Source organism: Lissotriton vulgaris, chromosome 1_1, assembly GCF_964263255.1.
Source record: "Lissotriton vulgaris chromosome 1_1, aLisVul1.2, whole genome shotgun sequence".
NCBI classification, from domain to species: Eukaryota; Metazoa; Chordata; class Amphibia; order Caudata; family Salamandridae; genus Lissotriton; species Lissotriton vulgaris.
Window position 1 is genome coordinate 1,047,951,468 of NC_141685.1, and position 13,293 is coordinate 1,047,964,760.

A 13,293-nucleotide genomic window follows, 5' to 3' on the forward strand; every position below is an offset into this window, starting at 1 on the left:
TAAAGCCTGACTGCTCAAAGCCATAGCTACCCAGGGTTGAACTAAGGTTTTACAAACGAGCCTGACTGGACCCAAGATGGTTTAGTGAGTTTATTGCACGGTGGGGTCTTACAACCATACCATATATTAAACCGCTTTCTTCACATCTATGTTAGAAAAAACGATCTTACTTAATGGTAAACTAAACCTTAGACATTCACTGAAAAAAAAAAAGATTACAGTGACATATTTGTTAGGTAAAAAGGTCAGTTAAAACATAATGTTTTAAACTGAAAAAGCACTGAAAATCACCAGTTTTTGTAAACTGAAGAAACTGTAACGCATGCCCTTGACATGCACTGCTTATGACCTCAAATATGACATCACTAATTAAATGTTCCATGACATTATTCATAACATCACTAATGACAACTGAAATTACATAATTTATGACAACACTGTGGATGGCAGGGGTGGGAGTTATAGTCTCTTCAGTAAACTATAACGGGCGAATTTCATCGCTTTTTTGACTCCACCATCCAGCAACAGGGATGCACACAATACACTTCCACTGATTGGAGAAGCTGTGTGTGTCTGTCCTCCATATTGTGCCAGGCTACACCAGCAGCATCTAAAATGGATCCTACTGGTGCTAGACTCAAACTCTCGCAACACACAGAGTCCAACAACATGCATTAGCTGCACACTTCCACAAGCACACACTCCACAAGAACATGAATGCTAACGCGATTTTCAGGGTTTCACATAACAGCAGAAATTTACACCAAAGAAACCCCTTGAGTTTGCCTCTCCTTGACACAGAGAAAAAGGTCTAGTAATATTATGAATTCACAGAAAACGGTAATCTGCCACCACCAGCTTATGTGATGCACCCACGGGATGCACAGTAGCCCAATGCTCACTATAAAGGCATGCTTTGTGTGCCCCCACCCCCAAGTCACAGAACAGGCCCAGGGCCACACATTACCAGAGAGAGGTCAATGCTTCCTAGGGCCAAACAAAAAGTCAGGATACCACTTTCACCTCCAGTTGGGTACTCAGGGCAGGGGTACACACCCATTAACCATGCAGTGGACCCAACAGATGTGTTGTGGAACCCAAATGTATGGACCCCACTGTCCATGGAATTGTACGTCCTGTGTTTTGGGAGATTGTGATGTAGTGTCTTTTATTTTGTGGTGCTATGGAATTTTACCTAGAACTTCATGGGAGTGTAGTGTCTTCTGTACAACTGGATGTGGCTCCTCATTATTGCAAAAAGTTTGATTGCCACCCAGGATTGGTCAGATTGAAAAACTGTTTTTTACCCAGTATATTTCAGCCCATATGGAAGCTGCCAGCTGCTTGGTTTTTGATTTCTGTAGTAGTATTGTCCTCTAGCCGGCCACTAGAAGCTGTGTGACACCTGTAGTATATTCCTTGCATTGGGGAAGCCAGATCTTGGCCTTTTAGAGGGATTGGTGCTAAAGGCTAAGCCAAATGGTACATTTATAACTGATCCAATTGCCACACTCTGTTCTGTTCCTGCAGAGGGAGACCGCAAAGCCTTCTATGAGAGCTCACAATGGACGATCAAGAAGAACAAGGAGGCCATATTGTCGCTGCGGCAGGACAACAAGAAGCTCCACCGGAAGCTAGCCGAAATCCTAGCGGTAAGGAACACTTAAAAGCTCCAGGAATATCTTAATGCCCATCACATAGTGGAGGCTTCCTAAACAGACTTTTGCCTAGCTATCTACTAAAAGGTGCCTCTGCTAATACCTCTTCCACCAACTGTGGATGGTTTGGCTATAAATAAAGGAATGCCACTGTAGCTGCACGCTGTTCACTTAATTTCCGATTGCCCAGTCTGCAGTTATGCTAGCTGATGTGTATTCTTCTTCCTCAGGTTTTCATTAGTTGCAAAAGGCATTAAACTAACAACCAGATCTGAGTATTCTTTTCTACTGATCCATCTGGGCGTGGCGGTTCAGTCGAAGAGCCAGGTCTTGAGAACCTTCCTGAATTGGGTCGGCCACGGGTATTGCCTGAGATGGAGGGACATGGTGTTCCAGGTCTTCGCAGCGATGTAGGAGAAGGATCTTGCTCATGTGAATCCGTGGGATGGTGGCCAGGGCAAGTTGGCAGAGCGAAGTTGTCTGGCGGGTTCGTGGAATGAGAGAGGGTGGCTCAGATATGTTGGTCCTGCATTGTGGAGAGCTTTGTAGGCATGTGTGAGGAGCTTGAAGGTGATTCTGTTGTTGACTGAGAGCTAGTGGAGTTGTTGGAGGTGTTATGCTATGTGGATGCAGCAGGGGATGCCGAGGATCAGTCTGGCTGTTACGTTTTGTACGTACTGAAGTTTCCTGAGCTGTTTTTGGAAATTGTAACTTTACTGCAGTCACTCAGACCCAGCTGGACCGAGGAGACCCATGCACTTCTGCAATCACTGGTTTACAAACTGAAGTGCATGCCTCTCCTGTTGTTGTAATATTGACAGGTTCCAGACCCCTAAAAATCCCACTGGTGACCCCCTCCACAAAAAAACTTGATCCACCCTACCTATCCCAACCAGTACCATTCCATTGCTGGCCTCTCAAGGATCGCCACAGTACTGGAATAAGTGGTCAATGCCTAACTACAAGCTCATGTAGAAAACAACAGCCTCCTGGACAGCAGCATCCTTTTCTTAAGGGCAGAGGGGCCCCTTCCCCCATCTTTTTGCAGACATTACGTGTCAGTTACATTAAGCAAAGATTATCCCTACTGACATTCTTAATGTTCAGCTCAGGCAGCCAGGCACTATACCTGCACTAAATGCACATATGCCTGGCTGCCTGAGCTGAACTTTGCTGGACAGAGGATTTCACAACCCTGATGGTGTGACCTCCTCAGCCCGGCAAATCGCTGCAAAGTCCTACCGCTCATGAAGATGAGGAGCATCACTGATAGAATCAGACCTGAGTGCTTCAGTTTTAAACACTGATGTATCAATTGGTGACACCTTGTCACAGAGTGGGGTGGGGTCAGCAACTCTTCCTAACCTCATCAAACTCTGTGATGAGTAAGAGACTGCCGCCTCCCGGTCAGCCATTGAGAGGAGTGGAGACTCAGATGCTTCTCGCCTGCTACCTGAGATCCCCGCTGCAGCTGGTAAGTTTAAAAAAAAATGTTGGGTTTGTGCATGAGTGCATGTGTGTATGTATGAATGTATTTATCTTTATGCGGGCCTGCTGTGAATGGGTGTGTGCGTGTGTATGTGCCTGTGAATGGTGGGTGTATGTGTGCATGCTTGTGAATGCATGGGTGTGAGTGAGTGTGCATGGATATGGGTGAGTGTATGTTGTGTGTGTGTGGCCCGCCCGTATCAATTACCGGACGCCACTGGTCCTAGGTACTCCAGTCAGTCCGAAACAGGAAACAGAACTCAACCTACTTACAGCTTCCTCGAAACAGATGATCAGAACATCTCATCCTTGATCTATCAGTTGCATTCAAAACTGTATATCATACATTCTTTTTACGCAGACAACAATCAGTGGCCCTTTTCTCAGACTCAGGGGTCACTCAGAGACCCTGCAGATGGTCCGCAAGTCCACCAGGTTGGAAGAAACCTTGGTTTCTGACACTATGGCAGAGGATGGTCTAATCTCTGTCAGGCATCTAACTGCTGTGATGGTAGCCGTCACATTTCCCTCCACAGTAATTTGCAGAGTGGGCAGCATGTTTAAAGTGTGTCTTGGCAAACATTTTTTTTTAATGAGAAAATAAACGGTCAAAATGGGAATTTGTTTCCTCGATACAAAAAAACAAATGGCCCTGATGCTTACATTTCCCCATCCTGTGTCCACTATGTTTTACTCTATTAAGACAAAGGCACATTACCTCCTCGTCCTGTCTTCCTCGCCACAGTAGTTACCCATGAGCCTCCGGCTCCACACAGACCTCCAAGCATAAAAAACAGCACTCTAGTCTCCCTCTCCCTCCTCCAAGATGGCCCCCAGTGGCTCCAGCCAATCCCATAAAGGGATACAGAGACCTCAACTCGACCTGTTCTTTTTTTCTGCACTTCTCCAAGTGCTGTGTTCCCTGCTGGTCAGGTGAGTGGGACTGGGGTCTTGCTTGAGCAACCCCGTCGGTCCTTTGGTATCTAGTTGGGGGAAAGTAGTGTTTGTTCTTTTATTACTGTGCATGTTCATGGCGTTTTTATTTGCTGTGTTTCAATTGTAATTTTTTCCCCCCCTTCTTCTGCCTCCGAGCCTCGTGTCCTGCTTAGCAGACTTTCGTGGCGTTTGTGTGCGGCTGTATTTGTTTTTCTAGCGTACGGCGGGTCGCCTTGAGTCCTGCTCTGCCGCTTCTTTGTTTTTTATCTTCTTTGCCGGCCGCGCGTCCTGCTGAGCGGACGTTGCGCGGCCGGGTGCGCTGACAAGGGGGGCCGGAGGCTTCCGTTCGCTTTCCTTACCTACTGCCGGTTTGAGCGTAAGCCTGTGTTTGCTGCCTCTTCGTCTTGTGTCTACTACGGTAGGGGCACATTCAGGGCTCTGTTTGGCACGCGACGGTCTGAGGCTGTTTTTGAGTGTGCGCGCGGCTCTTCCGGCTGATTTTATCGGTTGCCTAGCAACCTCAGGACCTTTTTTTACCGGGCGGGTTATTCTACTCATTGCCTGTGTTTGTTTTTGCACTCGTTCGCAAGTGTGGCTGTCAACTGTAATTGGTGTTCCTGGTTCATTGAAATCAGGGATGCACCTTCTATGGAATTTTTACAGCTGATGATCAATTCTGCTGTGTCTGCAGCGTTACATGGTCAGGTGCCTGTTCCTCCTAAGGAGGCGAAGGTTGATGGTGCTGCTGCGGATGATTCTGACATTGAAGATGAAGTTGATGTCGGGGATCGCTTTGTGCAGGTGCAGACCTTAAGGAGGTGCTGGGTCACATTCGTGGGAACTTGGTGTTTCCGGCTTCTGTTGTACCTCTGGAGGACGATCTGTTTTCACTGTGTCTGCGTCCTGAGCCTGATTCTTTGCCTCTACGTTCTTCTGTTTTGATCTTGGAGAATGGATGGGAAGATGTGGGCAAGGGTTCCTTTCCGCGTTTTTTGAGTAAGAGGTACCCGCTGCAGGATTTTGCTGTGAAATACCCTTCCTCGGTGAAGGTTGACTCTTTATTGGTCAGCATGTCTTCTCATGGGGCTGTTGTTTCAGAGGATTCTTCTCCTGCTGACCCGGTTGCCCGTAAAGTGGATGGTGCGGTGAAACGCACTTTTTCGGCTGCAAATTTTTCTATCAGGGCTGCTGCCTGTTCATCTTACACTATCTGGTCCTTGCTTAGGGATTCTTCAGTCTCTGTCAGAATTGAGGGACCAGGGAGAGGATGTTTCCTCTACCCTGGCTATGATGGAGCAACAGGTCCGCCTGTTTTCGGATGTCTCTTTTTTCTTTGGAGTCGACGGCTTCGGCGGCCGGGTCTTCTGTGGCTGCGATGCGTTGGTTGTGGCTCCGTTCATGGATGGCTGATGCTGCGCAGAAAAGCCTGCTGTTGGTGATCCCCTTTTCTGGGGTTAGGCTTTTTGGTTCACCTCTGGACGTGATGGTGAAGAAGACAGTGGAGGATCGTAAACTGCTTGCTCCTGAACGGCCTGGCCGCTTCCGTGCCTTTGGTTCACGGAGGGCTTTTGGTCCTTCTAGGAGGGATCGGGCTGGTCAACCCTTTCGTGGAAGGGGGCGTGGCCGGGGTGCTCCTTCCTTTGATAAGTCCCGGTTATCCAGTGCATCTGCCTCCTCCGCTCCTACTTCCAAATCATGACTGGATCGCTCCTGGTGTGGGTAGGGTTGGGGGTCGCCTCACTTGCTTCATGGACTCTTGGCGAGTACCTGTGTCGATCCAATGGGTTTTTCAGGTGGTTTCGGATGGTTTGCACCTTGGGTTTGCCCAGACTCCCCCAGCCTGTTTCAAGACCACTCCTCGTCCCTGGAATCCTCTGTAGGGGTTGGCACTTTTGGAAGGCGTAGATTCCCTGGTGGCCAAAAATGAGATGATTCCTGTGCCCGACGGTCAGTTGGGGTTGGGCGTGTATTCCATCCTGTTTCTGGTGTCCAAGCGCTCCGGGGATCTTCGACCTGTACTGGACCTGAAGTGGGGCAATACTTTCATCCCTCACCAGAAATTCTATGTGGTTTCGCTTCAATTGCTCCTTCCTCTGGTGTCTCAGAGAGTTTTTCCTTGCTGCCATTGACTTAAGGGATGCTTATCTGCATATCCCTGTTCGTCCCGACTCTCAGCGTTTTCTCAGATTTTGAGTCCTGGGTCGTCATTACCAATTCCAGGTATTACCATTTGGGCTCTGCTCTCTTTGATGAGGTTCTGGCTCCTCTTATTGGACATTTACATGGGGAGGGCATTAGTGTTTTTCCTTATCTGGACGACATTTTTATTTCTGCTTCTTCTTTTTCTATGTTGGAGTTGCATGTCCAGAGAGTGTGCCATGTCCTGGAGCGTCACGGGTTCCTGGTGTACATCCTTAGGGGGCGTGACATGGGTATTTCCTTTGGTTGCCTGGCAACCTCCAGCCTTTTTTACCGGTCAAGGATTTCTGAACATTATACGGGTTCAGAGACTGGTGTCTGCATCCTTGTTGACCGTACCATGGGCTCGCCTTCACGTGTATCCTGTGGTGTCCCTCATTTTTGTTGCATTGGGACCCCTGTTCCCTGGATATGTGTGTTTTGATACCTGTGTCCGCGGATGTTCGAGTGGCCCTGGATTGGTGGTTGGACGAGGGTCTTCTGTCCGGGGGCCGCCCATTCTGGTTGTTCCCACCCGGGTTCTCACTACCGTTGCGGGCCTGCTGAAGTGGGGGCTACTCTGGGGGATTCAACGACTCAGGGTGTTTGGCCTCGGTCTATATTGTCTTGTTCTTCCAACTACAAGGGGCTATTGGCCGTCCTTTTGGGTCTGTTGGCCTTTTTCGGATCTTATTCTGGTTCACCATGTGCGAGTCCGGACTGACATTCAGGTGGTGTTGACCTATGTCGACTGTCAAGAGGGGTGCAGGGTTCGTTTCCTCAGTTGCATCGGCCGTCGAATTTGTTGTTGGGCGGAGTTGATCCTGCGTTCCTGTCTACGATGTACCTGCCGGGTCCGGAGGACACTGTGGCGGATTGTCTGAGCCGGGTGTTCCCTTCCGTGGGGTCTTTGTCCCTCACATGATTGATGTTCGGGAAGTTACGGAGGATGTCTGGTTCTCCGATTGTGGACCTGTTTGCTTCCCAGTACAATGCCAAGATCTGCTACTTTTGCATGATTATGCCTTGCCGGGATGCCTGGTGAGTGGACGTTCGGTCGTTCATTTGGCCAGAGGGTCTGTTGTTTGCTTTTCCCCCTGTTCCCCTGATTCCGAAGTCTTGCAGAAGCTCAAGAGGAAGGGGTTGTTTGTCCTTCTGTTTGCTCCGGGTTGGATACGTCGCCCTTGGTGTCCCCTATTGCTGGAATTGGATGTGTCTCGAGGCTGGCCGTTACCGTTCGTGCCTTATCCTCTGTTGGATCCTTTTCTACCTCTGCCTGTGTTCCGGTCCCTTGGTCTGCGGGCCTGGCTCTTGGGAGGGGATCGCTGATGCGTGCAGGTTGTTCTTTTGCGGTTGCTGACGTCATTCAGCAATCTCGGAGGCCTTCTACTCTTAAGTCCTACGCTAAACATTGGGATACCTTTGCCTCTTGGTGTGTGTGTCACGAGCTGTCGTTGGATTCTTTGGACCCTGCTCGTATTTTGGATTTTTTTAATGATGGTTTCCTTTTGGGCGTGGCCGTTTCCGCTCTCAGGGCTCAATGGGCCGCCATTCGGGCATTTCATGTCCTGCCTTTGGTTCAAATACCTTTGGTGGCTCGACTTTTTTAAGTCGCTTTCTTTGCAAGTCCCCGTCCTGTCTTATGTTCTCCTCCTTGGGACCTTCCTTTGGTGTTGCGTTCCTTGCAGTCGGCTCCTTTCGTGCCTTTGAGGTCGGTGGGCCTGAAGTTCTTGACACTCGTAGTGGTGTTTCTTGTGGCTATTGCATCTGCCGGGCGTATTGGTGAGCTGGGTGCCTTCCTGCGGTCTGCTCCGCTTTTGGTCGTTTTGTCTGGTCGTGTGGTATTGCGCCCTCATCCTACGTTTGTTCCTATGGTGGATTCTTATTTTCACCGTTCTGCTGAAGTGGTTCTTCCGATTCTTTGTCCTGATCCTTCCTCGGCTGAGGATTGCCTTCTCCACCTGTTGGATGTGCGCTGTGCATTGTTGGTTTATTTGTCACGCACTTCTTCCTTTTGGGAGGTTGACGATTTATTTGTCAATTTTGGTTTGTCTCGTCAGGGCCTGAAGCCCTCCCTGTCCCCTGTCAGTCATTGGATTGAGGAGGCCATACTGTTGGCTTATGGTTCTGTTTCTGACCTTCCCCCTCTTCCGGTTCAGGGTCGGTCCACCAGATCTGTTTCTGTGTCGTGGGCCACTTTTACGGCAGTGTCCATGGAGGATGTTTGCCGGGCTGCCGCTTGGTCGTCCCCGCATACTTTCATGTCCCATTATCGACTTCAGATTGGGGGTGGGGGTGGGGGTTCTGTTTCCTTTGCCTCTTCTGTGCTGTCGGCTGGGATTCCTTGAGGTGTGTGTTTCTGTGGAATTTTTGTATCTCTTGTGATTGAAATATGTTTCTCTGCATGATTTCTGCGGAGTGTTTTCCTTGCATGAAGCTCATTGCTTTGGTATCGGCTCATGGGTAATTACTGTGGCGAGGTAGACAGGATGAGGAGGTAATGCCCCGGTTACTTACCGGTAATCTTCATTACTCCAAGTCCATGTCTTCCTCGCCACACTATAGTTTCCCTTCCCTCCCGGCCCTGGTGGTGGCTTCATGTCTGCGGCTTGGTTTTTCAGGTCGAGTTGAGGTCTCTGTATCCCTTTATGGGATTGGCTGGAGCCACTGGGGGCCATCTTGGAGGAGGGAGAGTGAGACTAGAGCGCTGTTTTTTATGCTTGGAGTTCTGTGTGGAGCCGGAGGCTCATGGGTAATTACTGTGGCGAGGAAGACATGGACTCGGAGTAATGTAGATTACCGGTAAGTAACCGGGGCAAGAGTCCGGTCAGGCCACACCAGGCATCTAGTGATGTCACAGAGCAGTATCTTGTACCTGCTGTCCTGATGAATTTGAAGCATTCTTTCTATGGCATCAGCGGGTGGTCATCAGAAAATCAAAAACAATGATTTTATTCCACAGGGTGACGAGAAAGTGATAAAAGAGGCGTTCCATAACCGTGTTGTTGAAATGGCTGCCATGAGGAACAAGAATGGACAGGTAGGAAACCTGTTTGCTGCGGGAAGGTGGAGTAGATTGGGCTGTGGGCAAATTTCTTTAAAAAAAATCTTTATTCGTTTTACATCCAGCACCACATACAACTGTACATAAGTTAATAGATGTCAAATTATACTGCGTCTCTGTTTGCATTTTTGTGCCCGCCAGGTTGGGGTGGGGTGCGTGGGGGGGGGGGGGGAATCACTGCATTTGACTTTACAATCAAACATTGTCAGCATTAAGTCACTACAGAGATTAGCGGCAGATATTACTGTACAAAGCTGTTTTGAATCATAGTGCAAAAGAATAAAAACAGAAACAGAGATAGAACTAATAAACTTGATAACCTCTTACTAGTATGCCTATTCTAACAGTATCATGTGTATATACCTGTTTGGTGTTCCGCTTATGCGAAGCGCGGCCCAACAGGGTCCTACTGCAATAAGTATTGATATGAGCAGAATAGAGGTGGAGAGATTGCAGACAAATTGTTGCAGTTTATGTGGGTGTACCGGGCCAGAAGTGTAGAACAATCGTTTAGAAGTGACGCGCCTGCATGTGTGCGTATGGCCTCGTTCCCCCTGTCACGAGCGTGCCATATAGCATGGGTGCTCAGGGCGACTCATGGTTATTGGTCAGAAGTAACAACAGTGTTAGCGCCCGCGCTGTGGACACATTTCAAGATTGAATGTTCACTGCCTCTTCTCCACTTATCTTCTGAGTCTCTACTCGCTGTGTTACCACAGGAGATCCATGACCCAAGTTAGTGAGAATTGAGACTGCAAGGAAACCCTTGATTAATGAAGAGTTAGTGTTTGGTAAGGTTACAAGATTCTGCATGTTACTGGAGCCCACATATTCCAGTTGCTATGCCTGCAAATCATTTTTCAGGTACTTTAGATCAATGATGCTGATTTTGACGAGTGAGGTGCAAAGGTCTGGAGAAAATTAGATTGGAGCAGATTGAGTGAAGGTGACGGTCTGAAGGGACACTGTTTGACACAATGAGTAAGGAGCAGGGATTTGGACAGAAAGTACAAACCCCTATAAGAAAGGTTTCAGCCTTCGGACACAACGGGTGACCACTTCGAGCAAATTACACAGGTGACCACAATGAATGAAACATTAATGGTGCCTAATGCATTAAGCGATGGAGGGAGCCTGAAGGGACGCTGCTAAATGCTCTGTACAAAAAGTGAGGGTTTGAATGGGCACTGTTCAGCACATTGAATAAGATGGGAGGGTTTAATCAGACCCCACTGTAAGGTTTGAGGATTTTGCTGCCTACCATGAGGGATTGGAGAGAGAGTCCTATGCACAATAAGTGGAGTTTGAGTGTTCAGGGTTGATACTCCTGACTGTGATGAATTGAAATGCTTTGAAGCCTAGATTGATATTGACCTCATGTTTGAGATAGCCTTTGATGGCATATCCTGAAAGAATCAACTGTGGGTGTTTCTTGTATGTATGGATCTTTTTTGTGTTTGTCTGCCCACTTGACTGCTCTCGTAGGACTTCTCTATAGGTCAACATTAATACAGTAATTATTTGTCCCATCAGTGATCTCAAAGCCACAACCCAATTTTTGCATACACTTCCTCACCTTTTGATTTTGTTGCTTCATCTGTTTTCTGCCCACACACACCAACATAAAGTAAATGTCCTGAATTATACCATGGCAGATGTTTGTTAACAGGCTCTCCAGCCTAGAAAAAGAGGACACTAGTAGGCTGGGCCACCAGAGCGAATGCCCAGTTTTTCATAATCACCAGTCTTAAAAACTGACTTTGTGTGTAAGTTGATTCTTGATTGCCTTTTCTCATCAAAATGGAATGCAAAGACACTAAGGGCCAGATGTACATAGGTTTGGCTTTACAATGAGCAAATAATTAATTTTTGCGATTCACTATTTGGTAATTGCAAACACCCATGTACTAATGTGTCTTTGACACATTGTGCAATTCCCAGTGGGTTGCAGATATACCTACCTCGTTAATATTCATGAGGTAGGTCTCAGTTTACGACCCATTAGGAGTCACAAAAATCACAGGGGTGGTGGCTTGCAGGACTCAGCAAACCACCATGTTCTTCTAAATGCAGCCCATGTTCCTTAAAGGAAAATGAGATGCGTTTCCCAATTCTTCTGAAACAGATGCTCTTCTCCCAATGCGAATTAACCGTTCTTTTCCTCAAAGGCTGCTATCGAGATTGTAGATCAGAAGTTGTGTGATAAACTGAAAAGGCTGAATGCATTGAAGCATCAGACGGAGATACGAAAGAAGCGTCTTGAAGAGGTGAAACTGCAGCATGGACAGAAGCAACAGGAAGCACTGAGCCTACAGACCATAGATGATGGAAGTGCAGAGGAGGCTCAGGTAAGAGTACAAAGTCACTAGTTAAGCATGATGTTCTGTTTCCCATGCAGACTGTAAGACAAGTTCATAAGAGACGCACAAGCCGGGTCTATATATTCGTCATCTACTCCAACAATGTCAGGATATGTAGATAGGGTCTGCAAAGTGGGAAAACCAGGGTATAGAACATTTCTCTCATATATTGACAGATTCAGTAGGGTGAATATACCAGTGATAACACGCCCTCATTCATTTATGTCCAGCCCACTTGTAATATAGTGTCAGGGTCAAAATCCTCCCTGAAGTCCGCAGAACTGTATGGCCTCTATTTTAGACTCAGTGAAGAGACATCAAATAGTATTGATGAGGGCCAGGAGCCCGGAGGGTACTCCTGCAGAGAGTTTCCAAGGGTTAAATGGGTGTAGATCTCTTCTGTCAGTCATTTGGATAACCTCTTTAAGGAGAGGACAAGTATTAGAGGGGGATCCTCACCACTTTCATAATTCTATAATGGACCTCTCCTCATTCCTACAGTTGGATGTGCTCATCCTGCTGGTATCCACCTGTTGAGACCCCAGAGATCTGTTCCTATTTCCTGCCAGAGGTACAGCGCTAATGGTGTGAAGCATTTCAGAGGGAGTAGGTAGGATGAGATTTGCAGACCTCTCTGTCTTACAATTTCCCTTGTTTTCACAGAGCAGCATTGCTGGAAATGAAGATCCACCCCAGCAGGTCAGGGTGCAGTCACACTGCTCTGTCCTGCTCCACTTTTGGTCCTGTTCTTCTCAACTGCAATAATCAACTGTTGCTTTTCACATATCTTTACCTACTTTTATATCTGTTTTCATATGAAGGGTCACAGCCTTTACCATGATCTGTCAAAGGTGGGACAAAGGAGAATGCTATTCTACTGCTTAAAATTAATTCCCTTGTTCTTGTTCTTGTCTCTGTAAGTTGACATTTCCACCTGCCCTATTTAACAGGATATAAGCAACACACATTGTGACCTAGCTGGTGCAGAAGCCTTCCACAGCTACTATTTGTGAGCTCCAAATATAAGTGTGCTATTCGGCAGAGTCACTGGCAGTTGTTGATGGGACCATGTCCTTTAGCAAATCCAAATGCAGCTCTAGATATGTCTGCACTTTGGCAAGGCCAGTGATGGGGCACCTTTTCATCACAAGAACACCCTTTCTTTGGGTAATCTTGCACATTGTAGAAATACTTTATCATTCATTCATTCTTTTAAAGAAAGCTATGGGGATGGTGGTATGGTGGCATTTCCTGCTTCTTACAGTTCTTTTAATCTCGACCCTCGCTTGGCATTGGGGAATTATTCTAAGCATGTTGCTATGAAAGAAGGTAGCTCTGGAGAACAAGTATTACAATTAATTAACATTTTGATGTCGGGAGTTGGATATTTCAAAGATCCATATACTTATAATATTATCCCGCCACTCTTTAGATGTGCCCACCTCCTCATCCAAAGTCAGGGAATTGTTCTAGCCATATCAACAGATATGTGTATATGATACTATTAAGAACTGATGTAAGTAACTGTGGTCAGAAATGAAAGGCCCAGGCTGTGTTCCCCCTTCCAGTCTTCATTCTCTTTTATATCTGCAATATCCTATTTCTTGTC

The 13,293-nt window shown here is 47.2% G+C and overlaps 1 protein-coding gene across 1 annotated transcript in view; it reads left to right on the forward strand.

Moving 5' to 3' along the window:
* The window catches only part of ODAD3 (outer dynein arm docking complex subunit 3), a 177,985-nt gene that overhangs the window by 55,140 nt on the left and 109,552 nt on the right, over nt 1–13,293 (forward strand). The window contains exons 2-5 of the mRNA XM_086962741.1: nt 1,531–1,652; nt 9,223–9,300; nt 11,493–11,672; nt 12,348–12,383. Of these exons, the coding sequence (XP_086818867.1) occupies nt 1,531–1,652; nt 9,223–9,300; nt 11,493–11,672; nt 12,348–12,383 (416 nt within the window). The remainder of the gene's footprint in view (nt 1–1,530; nt 1,653–9,222; nt 9,301–11,492; nt 11,673–12,347; nt 12,384–13,293) is intronic.